Source organism: Notolepis coatsorum (genome assembly GCF_963971535.1).
Source record: "Notolepis coatsorum genome assembly, chromosome: 1".
Classification (NCBI taxonomy): Eukaryota; Metazoa; Chordata; class Actinopteri; order Aulopiformes; family Paralepididae; genus Notolepis; species Notolepis coatsorum.
In genome coordinates, this window is record NC_140165.1 from 254,556,790 (window position 1) to 254,571,702 (window position 14,913).

A 14,913-nucleotide genomic window follows, 5' to 3' on the forward strand; every position below is an offset into this window, starting at 1 on the left:
GATGTCTCATCTAGGGAAGCCATGGCTCCCCTAGCTCCCCCATGGTTCGCACCCTGACCCCTCTACACCCACTAGACTAAACACCACCCCTCTACACCCACTAGACTAAACACCACCCTCCTCTACACCCACTAGACTAAACACCACCCTCCTCTACACCCACTAGACTAAACACCACCCTCCTCTACACCCACTAGACTAAACACCACCCTCCTCTACACCCACTAGACTAAACACCACCCTCCTCTACACCCACTAGACTAAACACCACCCTCCTCTACACCCACTAGACTAAACACCACCCTCCTCTACACCCACTAGACTAAACACCACCCCTCTACACCCACTAGACTAAACACCACCTCCTCTACACCCACTAGACTAAACACCACCCTCCTCTACACCCACTAGACTAAACACCACCCCTCTACACCCACTAGACTAAACACCACCCTCCTCTACACCCACTAGACTAAACACCACCCTCCTCTACACCCACTAGACTAAACACCACCCTCCTCTACACCCACTAGACTAAACACCACCCTCCTCTACACCCAATAGACTAAACACCACCCTCCTCTACACCCACTAGACTAAACACCACCCTCCTCTACACCCACTAGACTCAACACCACCCTCCTCTACATCCACTAGACTAAACACCACCCTCCTCTACACCCACTAGACTCAACACCACCCTCCTCTACACCCACTAGACTCAACACCACCCTCCTCTACACCCACTAGACTAAACACCACCCTCCTCTACACCCACTAGACTAAACACCACCCTCCTCTACACCCACTAGACTAAACACCACCCTCCTCTACACCCACTAGACTAAACACCACCCTCCTCTACACCCACTAGACTAAACACCACCCTCCTCTACACCCACTAGACTAAACACCACCCTCCTCTACACCCACTAGACTAAACACCACCCTCATCTACACCCACTAGACTAAACACCACCCTCCTCTACACCCACTAGACTAAACACCACCCATCTACACCCACTAGACTAAACACCACCCTCTACACCCACTAGACTCAACACCACCCTCCTCTACACCCACTAAACTAAACACCACCCCTCTACACCCACTAGACTAAACACCACCCTCCTCTACACCCACTAGACTAAACACCACCCTCCTCTACACCCACTAGACTAAACACCACCCTCCTCTACACCCACTAGACTAAACACCACCCTCCTCTACACCCACTAGACTAAACACCACCCCTCTACACCCACTAGACTAAACACCACCCTCCTCTACACCCACTAGACTAAACACCACCCTCCTCTACACCCACTAGACTAAACACCACCCTCCTCTACACCCACTAGACTAAACACCACCCCTCTACACCCACTCTCAGCAGACCCCACACCACCCGCCTGACTGCAGACGTTACTGCTTCAAAATCAAGTCAATAAATATGGCTGCAGGAGCTCTACAGAAAAACACGACTACCAAAGATAGTTCAGCGATACATTTTATTTACAACACAGTCCAAGTAATAAACGTTACATTCCACCAACACTGTGCAGACGAACGAGACAGTGGCCGTTGAGATACTTGAAAACACACTCGCTGCAGACCGTGCTCTGATATGGTGCATTTTATATATTTATTTCATCCAAAGCGCTTTACAATTCTTCTTCTTCCTCACATTCACCCATTCACTCACACATTCACGGCGGAGGCGACCATGCAAGGTGCCAACCTGCCTCATCGGGAGCAGTTAGGGGTTAAGTGTCTTGCTCAATATATATTTTTTTTTATCCTCAATTTGAATAAAGTGATTAATCTGATTAAATTTTTTTTTTTTTTTATTAAATCAACTTTCTTTAATGAATATAACTCATCAGTTTCGTCGACATAAATAATCCAATAAGGGCACGGTTGGTACGAAAGTGATGGTGACGTCTTGATGGAGAGCCAAGTGCCAAGCGGATGCAGATAGGCTACATCATTTATGATAAATGTTTTATTTACATTTCTATGAGTCATATACTATAATACTATAATATTAGTGTAGCCTAATCTTTTTTTAATAATTCTTTTTAATAAAGAATTCGAATGTTGATTTAGAATTCGAACGCCAACGTAATGAACGAAGGTCCAAACGCTCTAACGTTTGGGCTCAGCCTATGGATATCCTTCGCCCCTTTAAGTGGTGATGATGATAAACTAAAATCTACACATCCAAGAAAAACACATCAATAAACTGTAAGCGAACACTTTGTGTATGACAGGCCTCCTTTGTACTGTAGGGATGGCACGATACTGGTATCAGATATCGGTATGAGACCAGGCGAGAAATAAAAGAATAATTGGCACAATGTCCCTGATACTGAAATCAGTGACCAAGAAACACGTCTAACGTGTCAGAAATCAAAGCAAAGTGACTTGATCTGCTGCATCTTTGACACGTTAACTCTCTAATGGAGAGAAATCTCTTATATATCTCAATAACTTTGTCCAATGACCCCAAAATGATGGTCCAAGTCTCTACTGTCTACTGTCCAAGTCTACATCAAAAGTAACGGATCGGATCGGTACCCGGTATCAGACGATACCCAAATCTATACACACTACCCCGTCTATACTATCTATGCACACTAGCCTGTCTATATTATCTACACACACTACCCTGTCTATACTACTACCCTGTCTATACTATCTATAAAAGCAAAGCATCCGCTGACAGATATACCAGGTCTGTTGTTAGAGGGGACTGTGTAGTTCCAATCAGGAGGTCTGCTTTTAGTCAGGCAGCCTTTTCTGTGAGAGCAGCCCACACCTGGAACAGTCTGCCAACACGGCTCAGGGAGTATGAAAGAAAAATTTAATTGAAATCTAACTTAAAATCTTGGTTGAGAGATGGTCAAGTGTGCAACCATTTTCACTGAGGGGTATTTTAATGTATTGTAATTAGGGATGTCCGATATTATCCTCCGATATCGGCATTAAAATGTGATATCGGAAAATATCTGTATCGGTTTTCAATTTTTTTTCTTTACATTTCTAGAACCTTTATTTACCCAGGCAAGCAAGTAAGAACAAATTCAGATTTTATTTATTGTCAAAAGTATGCATAATGTTGTGTTAATTCCACAACAAGAGATATGTAATGTTAATTACCTGAAATTATTCAGTTTTTTGGGGGGGGGGGAAACCCTGCATATATCGGTTGATATCGGTATCGGAAATTAAGAGTTGGACAATATCGGTATATCGGTATTGGTAAAAAAGCCAATATCGAGCATCCCTAATTGTAATTTGATCAGCCGGCTTGTAACCTATATACTGATTCCTACTGTGTTTTCATTATTGTAGCCTACTGTGCTTTAATTATTGTAGTGCTCATGACACCTGCCCCAGAGACTAAGGTTGAACCTGGCTAAACTGGCATATTTACAGTAGTGTTCCGTATGCACTGTCTCTGTATTTTAAACCAATAAATACAAAAATACAAATATACACACTACCTTGTGTCTATATACTATCTTTTAACTTTTTTTTACTGTATGAAGAACATTCTAAGGGGCTCATACAGAACCAAGCATTTCACTGTAATGTACATGTACTGTACTTTATACGTGACAAATAAAACAAAACTTGAACTTGAACTATCTATGCACACGGGTGCGTAGGAAGCAAGTCTTAAACGTATGCTTTGGAGCTCCCAGAGTCTGAAGGAGGAGCGGCTCTGTAGATCTTCTGTCCTTGGCCGGCTGTGGAGTAGTTGTAGGAGTATCCACTGGGGGGAGACAGAGAGACGTTTACATCAGATCGATTGATTGATTGATTGATAATAACTTTATTAACAGATTGCAGAATGGGTACAATACAGTACGGCTCAATACAAACAACTGCTAAGAGGATGAAGACCAGAAAAATACTTTAGTCTTGTTTACATAAGGGTCCTCCATTTTCAATTCATCAAGACATTTATGACATACAAGACATACAAATATACAGTACTGTGTAAGAAAGAGAACATCATAAAAAAAAATGTATCCGAAGGGGAAGAAACTGTACATTGGAGGGGGTTGGTGGGGGGGGGGGGGACATTTACCGGGGCCAGTTTCTAATTGCAGCCTCCCGTAGGTGCTCTTTGAGAGCGGTTTTAAAGGAGGGTATGGATTCACATTCCTTTACGGCTGTGGGTAGGACGTTCCACATTGTTGTGGCATAATTGCGAAACGTGTTTAGTCCCTTGTTTGAGCCGAATCTGGGTTGAACATGATTTGTGGAGCTCCCTCTGGTGTTGTGATCGTGGTATTCACTGACCTTTAGGAAGTATTTTGACATGTACATGGGTACCTTAGTGGTGTAGTGTATCTTGTAGACCAGGCCCATTGTAAGTTGCTGTACTCTGTCGTCTACTCTTTTTAGGAGTAAGGTCAAGCAGTAGTCTGACCAGTTTGTTTTGTGATGTTTATAGTCTTGTTTTTAGGCCTTTGATGTGCTTTGGTACCATGAGGTGCAAGCATAGTCGTAGTACCCTTGAATGAGTGCTCCTGTTATTTAGAGTCTTCAAGAGAGGAGATCCGATACAAAAATCTTGTTCATTGGTTGACTTTTTTTGATTACATTGGTTGCCATTTTGTCACAGGAAAGATTTGCCTCTAGGATGGAACCCAGACTATACTACACCAGACTACGCTTTAATTATTGTATAATGACGTTTAAAAGGCTAGACCCCATGTAGGCTGGTTACGCCCATGTAGATACATAAAAGACAAACACATTCTGTGGATAATAAAATCTTGTGTTTATTTGAACAAATACCCTGTTTTGTCTGTGGTCACACTTGGTTCCCAACCAGAACTGGAAGAGTCCTTTTCTAGAGGGTAGATCCAGAATGTACCAAGTGTGGTCGAGTATAGAGGGGGGGGGGGTTATAGATAGTAAGAAGGGAATACTTTTAAAGTGCCCTAAACACCGTTTAGTGTTTGTAATTATAGGTCACAATGGCATAACAGTATCTATTTTGTACAGAATTATTTAAGTCATGAAAATAATGTCTGTATTTCTTTATTGATTGTGTGTTGATGATGGTTTGTCTTCCAGGATAAAGAGTCACAGCCGTGCTTGAGATAGAGCAGAGCTACGCGATATTTCTGCTCTGTCTAAACAGGATGTTTAGTGACGAGTGTGTCTGCATGGCTGGGAAGTGAATGACTCAGACTGGTTCAGTGATAGGCAGTGGTGGAAGAAGTACACAGTTACTTTACTTAAGTAAAAGTAGAAATACTCAGATAAATGAGTAGTCTGGTAAAAGTAAAAGTCCTCCATTCAAATTCTACTTAAAAGTAAAAGTAGAGAAGTATTTGCTAGTGAATGTAGAGAAGTATCTAAAGTAAAAGTACACATTCTACATGACGTTTGTGTATCCATTGACCTCTGATCTGTTCAGGATCCAGAGATAGAAATCGAGGACTATTCAATCGTCAGGAGGGATAGAAACCAGTATGGAGGTGGCGTCTGTGTGTATATACACAAAGATACCAAATTCAGCAACCGTACTGACCTTAACCATGACGAGATTGAAACTGTATGGATTGAAATCTTACTTGAAAGGGCAAAATCAGTACAAATAGGCACAATCTATAGACCGCCAGAACACAGTGGCTTCTATGACTCACTTGATGGGTGTTTAGCTGGGGTGGAGGGCGTAGAAAAAAATCCTTATTGGGGACTGGAACACAGACATGCTACGTAAAGCAGCACCCGTCTTCAAGGCCTCAGCCAGCTAATCAACCAACCCACAAGGGTATGTGAATCAACTCAGACTACCATTGACCTCATCCTGACCTCTGACAAGTCCATGATCTCCAATAAAGGGGTTATAGCATGCGGGTTAAGTGATCATTATATGATATTCTGTACCCGCAAAAAGCTAAAGCAAAAGGCTGGCTGTCACAAAACAGTCACATCTAGAGACCTCAAAACCTACTCTAGCGAGGCCTTTAACTTTAACCTTGAACTGGAGAGCCTGGACTGGTCAGATGAACTCAATGGTACACTGGTTGAAGAAACCTGGCATGGCTTCAAAACCAAATTCTCAACAATACTAAACAACATGGCCCCCCTAAGAACCACCAGGGTAAAAAATCGCGCTGAGCCGTGGATGCACACTGAAATACTGACCGCTATGAAAGCCAGAGACAAAAAATGCTCTGAGTTTCGTAAAAGTCAGTCAAAGCTTACCAAAAGCACGAGCAGTGAACTCCAAGCCCAACGTGACTGAACTCAAACTAGAAAGAAACAGACTAAGAAATGACGTAAACTCCATGATAAAAACTGCAAAAAAAATTCATCAATGACAAAACTGAGGAAAACTAAAATAAACCACGTGAACTTTGGAAATGACTCAATAATCAACTAGGCTGCAGTAAAAAACTTAAAACCAGGTTCTCAAACATAAACATAAAGACGGACAACACGCTCATCACAGACAAACTGGATGTAGCCAATTACTTAAACACTTTCTTCACAAACATAGCCACAACACTGGTAAACAAACTACCCTCCCACTCAGGGCAGTATGGGGTAGAACACATAGTAGCATACTACAAGAACCTAGGCGTCCACAAAGACGATTTCAAACTGGAAATGGTAACTACAGATGAGGTACTCAATAAACTGAGCGCCCTCCAACCGAACAAGGCCACTGGCCATGACAACATCCCCTCCAAATTCCTCAGAGACTCAGCAGCCGCCATCACCCCAGTCATCACACACATAATAAACCTCTCCATAAAACAGGGACACGTCCCCAAGGACTTCAAAATAGCGAGAGTAACACCCCTGCACAAAAAGGGCAGCAAATTAGACCCAGGCAACTACCGCCCTGTTTCTATCCTTACATCCATCTCGAAAGTCATGGAAAAAATAGTATACGAACAGGTCGAAAAGTACCTCGCGGATAAAAATCTAATCTACGAATTCCAATCTGGCTTCAGAACATCCCACTCCACTGACACATGCCTTCTCTATTTGAACGACCACATCAAGCAAGAGGTGGATGCGGGCAAATACTGCGGCATGGTCATGCTAGACCTACAAAAGGCCTTCGACACTGTCAATCACACCATTCTGATTGACAAGCTAAAAGCAATTGGTTTTGATAGTTTATCAGTGAGCTGGATACAATCCTACCTGGAGGGGAGAGAACAGATGGTGGAGGTAAACGGTACCCTATCCCCCCCCCTCACAGTGAACTGTGGTGTTCCACAAGGAAGCATACTAGGACCACTACTGTTCCTAATTTATGCAAATGACATGTTGTCAGCTTGTGACTGCAACTTGTTCCTGTTTGCGGACGACTCAGCCCTGCTGGTCTCTGACAAGAACAAGTTACAGGTTGAAAAAACCCTCAGCTCGGAACTAGGCAAAATCTGCATATGGCTCGCCGACAACAAACTATCATTACACATGGGCAAAACAGAGTCCATTCTCTTCGGTTCAAATAACAAACTCAGCAAGACCGACGGCTTCTCATTTACAGTGGGTGACAATATTGTCACAAGGAAAGATGAAATTACCTACCTGGGTTCCATCCTAGAGGCTAATCTTTCCTGTGACAAAATGGCATCCAATGTAATAAAAAAAGTCAACCAACGAACTCGATTCTTGTACCGGATCTCCTCTCTGGTAAACAAGAATACCCTGAAGACTCTGGCAGGAGCACTCATTCAAGGGTACTACGACTATGCTTGCACCTCATGGTACCAAAGCACCTCAAAGGCACTAAAAACCAAATTACAAACATCTCAAAACAAACTAGTCAGACTACTGCTTAACCTGACTCCTAGAACCCACCTCACCCCTGCACACTTTGCCAACCTAGGATGGCTTAGAGTAGACGACAGAGTACAGCAACTTGCAATGGGCCTGGTCTACAAGATACACTACACGACCAAGGTACCCATGTACATGTCAAAATACTTCCCAAAGGTCAGTGAATACCACGATCACAACACCACTACAAATCATGTAAAACCCAGATTCGGCTCAAACAAGGGACTAAACACGTTTCGCAATTATGCCACATCAATGTGGAACGCCCTACCCAAAGCTGTAAAGGAATGTAAATCACTACCCACCTTCAAAAACACTCTCAAAGAACACCTACGGGAGACTGCAATTCGAAACTGGCCCCTACAAATGTCCTAACCCAGTTGTACAATAAAGACCAAGCATGGCTTTGTCAGTATTCCAATGTACAGTGCCCGGGAGGAGAGGGAATTGAACTGAGAACCTCCAGATTACCGGACGACTGCTCTACCACCCGAGCCTGTAAGTATATAATCTTCATAAATATTTTTATTTTGTATATATTATGTTTTCTATGCAAAATCCTTTTCTTCAAAGTAACTAGTAACCGATGGGTTCAGATAAATGTAGGGAGTAAAAGTATAAAGTTCCCTAAAATGAAAATACTTGCATTTTAAAGAGTTAGCATTTTGTACTTCATTGTTTGCATTTTGTACTTCCTTTTGTACTTTAGTTTGTATATTTTGTATAGTGTTTTGACTTTTTTATTTTTTATTTTACTGTATGAAGCAAAATCTCAGGAGGCTCATACAGAACCAAGCATTTCACTGTAATGTACCTTATATGTGACAAATAAAACAAAACATGAAACTTGAACGCACAGAGAGGAAATTGGTATCTATCTTAATAATAATGTTGGCGTGTTCCTTTAACCCTTTCACTACCACAATACAGACGGCTAACCTCTTCACTACCAACACATTGAGTGCCACTCCCCTTCCGGGAAGTGCATAGGCCATGCCACCCATTAACCCCATGTAATCGCTCACCTTGTTTGTAGAGCTAAACCTATATTTTATATTATAGCTATGGATCTAATAACGCCATCGATTGTCAGTGGGTTTCTTCCGGTCAACATGCAAGAAAACAGATAATTTTTTCATCTATACATTTCCGTTTTATACCGTGGTGAATATGTGTAGTAGAGTGATCCTGTGTAATCCCAGGGAACTCCGTCAAACAGCCCTTTAGTGAAATCCACTAAACACGTTGCCATTTCTCGCCTGATTATTGAATCATCCTGAAATCAATGCTAGATTATCGGTATTATGTTTCATCATGCATGCACGAAAGGGGACGGGGGAAAACCAGCCCTCCGTGCTTTGATCGCAGCCAACGATACACACACAGGCTGCGATCGCGGGAAAAAATTATCGGATCAACGCAAGATTGATAATATATAGTCCTTACCTTGTCTATGATGTACTGCAAAAAGAATAATCCAATTATCTGATCGCCATTTCAAATACTGGTCGAGGTCGTGTGTCCAACGTTATCCACCAATTAAAGAAAATGAACGGGCGGGCGGTGGAGCCTCGTTGATGCATCGTTATGAGCGCTTGCCTTGCTGGAGTGTATAGACCCCGCCTGCACGCTGCAGCTCGGCCAGGAAAACAAACCACATCGTTTCAAATGGAGTGCAATAGCGGCCGCAAGGCGTTAGGCGGCGGTACCGCACCGTTGCGGTCTCAACAGAGTCCTACACCATAGCAGGATGAATTATGAATGGAAATAGCGAATAAAATAAATAACGATCATAATAACGAGTATACTCGTTGTTGGCGGCCAACGATTGGCGGGCTATAACGAGTTAACTCGTTTTTGTCGCAGAAACGGTTAACCGTCTGTAGTGTGGTAGTGAAAGGGTTAACCTTCTGTAGTGTGGTTGTGAAAGGGTTAACACTTTGTCGTGTGGCAGTGAAGGGTTAACCCTTTGGTAGTGTGGTTGTGAAAGGGTTAACCCTCTGGTAGTGTGGCAGTGAAAGGGTTAACCCTTTGTCATGTGGCAGTGAAAGGGTTAACCCTTTGGTAGTGTGGTAGGGAAAGGGTTAACCCTTTGGTAGTGTGACAGTGAAAGGGTTAATCCTTTGGTAGTGTGGTAGTGAAAGGGTTAACCATTTGGTAGTGTGGTAGTTAAAGGGTCTTCACTGTGTCTCTTGTGCCCTCTTGTGGCTGATAGTTACCCTGCAGGCAGCGCTGTGGGGCTCTTCCTCCTACAGGAGCAGCACAGCATGGATCCTCCCAACACAGCAAGGCAGGCTGCTCCCCAGCCCAGGTACAGTCCTGTACCCAACTCAAACCTGAATATAGGATGAAGTAACGTTTGTTATGTGTTGTTGTTGTTGTTGTTGTTGTTGTTGTTGTTGTTGTTGTTGTTGTTGTTGTTGTTGTTGTTGTTGTTGTTGTTGTTGTTGTTGTAGTAGCAGTTGCAGTAGTAGTAGCAGCAGCAGTAATAGTAGTTGCAGCAGTGCCAGTAGTAGCAGTAGTAGCAGTTGTAGTAGTAGTAGTAGCAGCAGTTGCAGCAGTAGTAGTAGTAGTAGTAGTAGTAGTAGTAGTAGTAGTAGTAGTAGTAGTAGTAGTAGTAGTAGTAGTAGTAGTAGCAATAGTAGTAGTAGTACTAGTAGTAGTAGTAGTAGTAGTAGCAGTTGCAGCAGTAGTAGTAGTAGTAGTAGTAGTAGTAGTAGTAGTAGTAGTAGCAGTTGCAGCAGTAGTATTAGTAGTAGCAGTAATAGTAATAGTAGCAGAAGCAACATTAGTAGTAGTAGCAGTAAATGGACTGCATTTATATATATATATTTGTATCCACTTTTTCTCCTCCTATTTTTCTTATATTTTCCTCCCATCCCAATTTTTGTCGTTATGCCAATTCCCCCCTTCCCTTCCTGGTCGTTGCGCGTATTTGCCCCCTACTTGCCGGTATAGGGAGCCCTGAAGTCTATCACATGCTTCCTCCGATACATAGGAGACAGCCAGCAGCCTCTTTTCACCTGGCAGCGAGGACTCTCATTAGGTGAGTGTAACGCGTGGGAGGTCACACTACCTCACCCAGATCCCTTCCACGCTGTGCAGGCGCCCTGACCGACCTGTAGGAGTCGCTGTTTACAACGACCAGATTACCACCCATCGGGGCGGCTTCCCTCCTGCTGACACTGCCAATTGTGTCAGTATGACGACCGGCCAAGCCGGAGGCACCGCTGACAGCTGGATTCGATACCAGTGTCTCTGCGGTGGTAGACAGAGGCTTAGTCCTCTGCGCTACCCGGCCGCCCGCATTTATATATTTTTTGTAGTTTAGTAGTTTGTGTAGTTTAGTAGTAGTAGTAGTAGTAGTATCAGTAGTAGCAGCAGTAGTAGTAGTATAGTATCAGTAGTAGCAGCAGTAGTAGTAATAGTAGCAGTAGCAGTAGTAGTAGTAGTAGCAGCAGTAGTAGTAGTAGTAGTAGTAGTAGTAGTAGTAGTTAGTGATAGGGATGCCCCGATCACGTTTTTTGCCACCGATACCGATCACCGATCGTCGTGAGCCATATCGGCCGATACCGATCCGATACCGATAGTTTTTGATTAAAAAGAAATTAAAAATTATTTTATATAATTTTTTTTTATATAAAATATATATATTATATAATTAGACTTGTACTTGTATTATCTGCAAGACATCACCACCACGCAACAAGTCAAAATGCTCGCTATTTGCAAACCGCGCCACTGTCTGTGTACTCTAGTAGCCTCCAGCTCCAAAAAGGATTCTCCGGCGCTGCAGCTGGGCCTTATTGGTATAACGTTACTACTGTCACATTCAGCAAGCCCTCAGCTCGAATACGCATTCAATCAATGTTATAAGACATTGATATCAGGAGCTATCTGTAGCTACTGCTAGCCGGCTAGATGACGTTAAGACAACTATTTAGTTCAATCGGACATTTCGTTTTGAACTGTGAACTAACGTCAGCTAACGCAAGCTAACGCAAGCTAACGGAGATATCAACATGGACTACTAGACTTCCTGGGGCATTTGTTGATATCCGGAGCTATCAGTAGCTAGCCGGCTAAATACCGTTAGACAATGCCTACTAAAAGTGAATAGTTGACTGGGTAATTTTGTTTAAACAGTAACGATAGATAGGTAGCTAACGTTAGCTCAGGTCGAATGCACTATCTAGACTCAGCAGAGGAGGTCCGCCTCCTCCTCTGTGTTTACAAACTCTACACGGGTACGGGCGGGGCTAGGGAGGAGGAGCAGTTTGCAGGTCCTGTGCGTCTGAGACAAGCGAGTGAGATATCCACTTGATCAGTTTCCGCGATCGGCGAATATAACTCATTATCGGAATTCCCCGATCGCATATTTATACTGATTATCGGCCGATAACGATCGGTGGCCGATCGATCGGGGCATCCCTAGTTAGTGACATCACACATGCAACTCAGATTTCAGGGAAGTACAGAGAAGCTCTGCCTCTCCAGGGGAAGAATGTGAAAAGACAAGTTCTGCACATATAACAATCTGTATAAGTAGTCGTGCCTCCAAGAGGAATTAACCATAAAAAGACATTTATGAGTGGAGGGGATCTTTAATCTACACATTCCATTCCATTGTATGGATTCTCAGCCGTGACTGTTCTCTTCATGTTGTGAACTGACCTGACTCCTCCGTAATAAGGGTCATTGAACTCCTCCACCACTCTTGCAGCGTACCATGACACAGCTACCAGTGTGGACAGACCTGTAGAGAGAAACAGCTATTAGGGTGCAGAGACCTGTAGAGAAACAGTACTGTTGCGGTTTGTATGCGACCCCAATAGCACAACACAGACAGGTATGATGGTTAGCCAAAAACAGGGCATTATTTATTTCACAGGGAAAAAAGTGGCACTGTCCCTTTAAGGGCGAAATACACTAGACTAGAGTCCATGAACAACAAAAAATGCAGCACTGTCCCTTTAAGGGCGAATGAGAAAAACACAACCCGAAGGTGAATACACTAGAGTCCCGGAATAAAGAGAAAGTTCTGAGTCAGGTCTGTACAAGACTCACCAGAGCACTGCCGACGGGCAACTCAACAATCAAGGGTCCACAAAAAAAGAGCGAGAACACAGGAATCCTCCCGGGGAAAAATAGGGAGTGATAATGACGTCTCACACCAGGAACAAGGAGCCTTGGAGAGAGAGAGAGAGAACGCACACGCACAGGAATCCTCCCGGGGGAAATAGGGAGCGACTCGACGTCTCACACCGGCGACACGACAGTAGGTGGTAGTGTACAGATGACACGACGTCTCACACCGGAGACGCGACAGTAGATGGTAGTGTACCGATGGCACGACGTCTCACACCGGAGACGCGACAGTAGATGGAAGCAACAAGACGACCTGGCAACGAGTGGAAGGGAGTCGGCAATACTTGTACGCTCATACGAGCTGATTGCAAACTCCTCTCAGGTGCGTGAAGCAGACTGTCCGGCGTCTATGCCTTCTACAACGCTGTTCGGTTTCCGGGTTCCTCTGATTGGCCTGAGCTGTGTCTTTGCCCATTTCCGCGTCGAACAGCCTGCAAATCACCTGGCGTTCTATCGCCATGCTCTAAGACAAACTCTAACCTTAACCAACTTCGAAAGAGTGCCTAAGCTTAACCGTCGAAATAACTTGCCGTCATGCTCTAAGACAAACTCTAACCTTAACCTACTTCGAAAGAGCGCCTAAGCTTAACCAGTGTAGACACTTGCGGTCCCATGATTGGGCGTACGCGTCACATGACCAGAAATTACCTGGCCAATCAGATTCGCAAATCGCCGAACAGCGTTGTAGAAAGATATTATGCGTTCGGCACGCCCCATCGTTGGGAAGCGCGCAGTGTTTACCCAGCCCTCACAAGTACTCCACAATGTGACACATCACTGAAGAACAATAACCAATTCAAAATGTCCAAGTATCCCTTTAATCATTTAATCTTTTTCTCAAATACGTTGGTCAGTTTTATGTCCGATTGTCACAAAACTAAAAAGAGAACATGATATCTTTGTACATAACTGCGTGGTTTTGACCATAAACTCGTAAAAACATGAATCGGAAATGGTTTCCATTACATTCAGACGTCTCTTTAGGAAGTTAGGAGACTCTATTGTAGCTAATTGGCCTTACCGGTTCTTACCAGTTATTACCGGTTCTTACCAGTTCTTACCAGTTCTATATCATGCTAGCTTCCGCTCAGCGTCATTCTGCACATATCTCGCTCCAGTGTATATGCACTGAATAAAAACTTCACAATGTACCTTTACATACCAACATCTGTCTGACCACACCCCCATCTGCTACCTACATAAGCAGGGGTGGGGCCACACACTCATCTCCTTCTCAAATTTCACCATAGTATAGTGCCTGTATACCAATCACTTGGCGTGGAAACGTTTTAGCTGAAGAAAGGACAGAAGAACAAGGAGATACGTTGACGTTATATCTTTATTTTCTCTCTCACTATTTTCGAGAAAATACGGCGATAATGTCTTCGTCACTGGAGTGTCTGGAAGTGGGAGGCACCGGCTGTTGTGAGAAACTGGTTGCTTCCGAGCTGGGTGAGTAATGTTTTGCTTGCGAGCACTAGTTGTCTGCTACTGCTATGGGGGCTAGCTGACAATTTTATGAAGGCCGGCCCCAGATTGAGGTCCTCTGCTCGGCTTCTAGGCGGCGAACGGAGGATCTTGGTCTGACGCCCATGATGGTCAAACTAGTGGGCCGCGACCGAGACCTGGTTGAACCCGGGATTCTCTGGACAAGCGGATGCTTCTCTGTCCCGTGCAGGCCCCATCTTTCACATGAATGTGGAAGTACACCCTAAATAAATGTGGGCATGGATCTTCGTTATCGGAAGTTCCATGTTCAAGTCGGCTGCAGCCCATACAGGAATTGTGCCGACTCCGCTGCATGTCTGGTAAATCACCGTTGAAAACTGTGTTGACATTTCTTTTTCTCTTCCCTCTTAGGATGAGGAGGGACTCAGGCGGCGGCCTGTCTGAAGTGTGGCTTGTTATGTCGTTGTGTACAGTTCAGGTGAGAGC

The 14,913-nt window shown here is 43.9% G+C and overlaps 1 protein-coding gene across 1 annotated transcript in view; it reads right to left on the reverse strand.

Moving 5' to 3' along the window:
* Positions 1-3,684: 3,684 nt before the first annotated feature.
* LOC311224728 (claudin-19-like) overlaps positions 3,685-14,913 on the reverse strand; it is a gene marked incomplete at both ends in the record, with an annotated part of 28,357 nt that continues 17,128 nt past the window's right edge. Inside the window, 3 exons of the mRNA XM_084309821.1 lie at positions 3,685-3,781; positions 10,050-10,166; positions 12,505-12,586. Of these exons, the coding sequence (XP_084165947.1) occupies positions 3,685-3,781; positions 10,050-10,166; positions 12,505-12,586 (296 nt within the window). The remainder of the gene's footprint in view (positions 3,782-10,049; positions 10,167-12,504; positions 12,587-14,913) is intronic.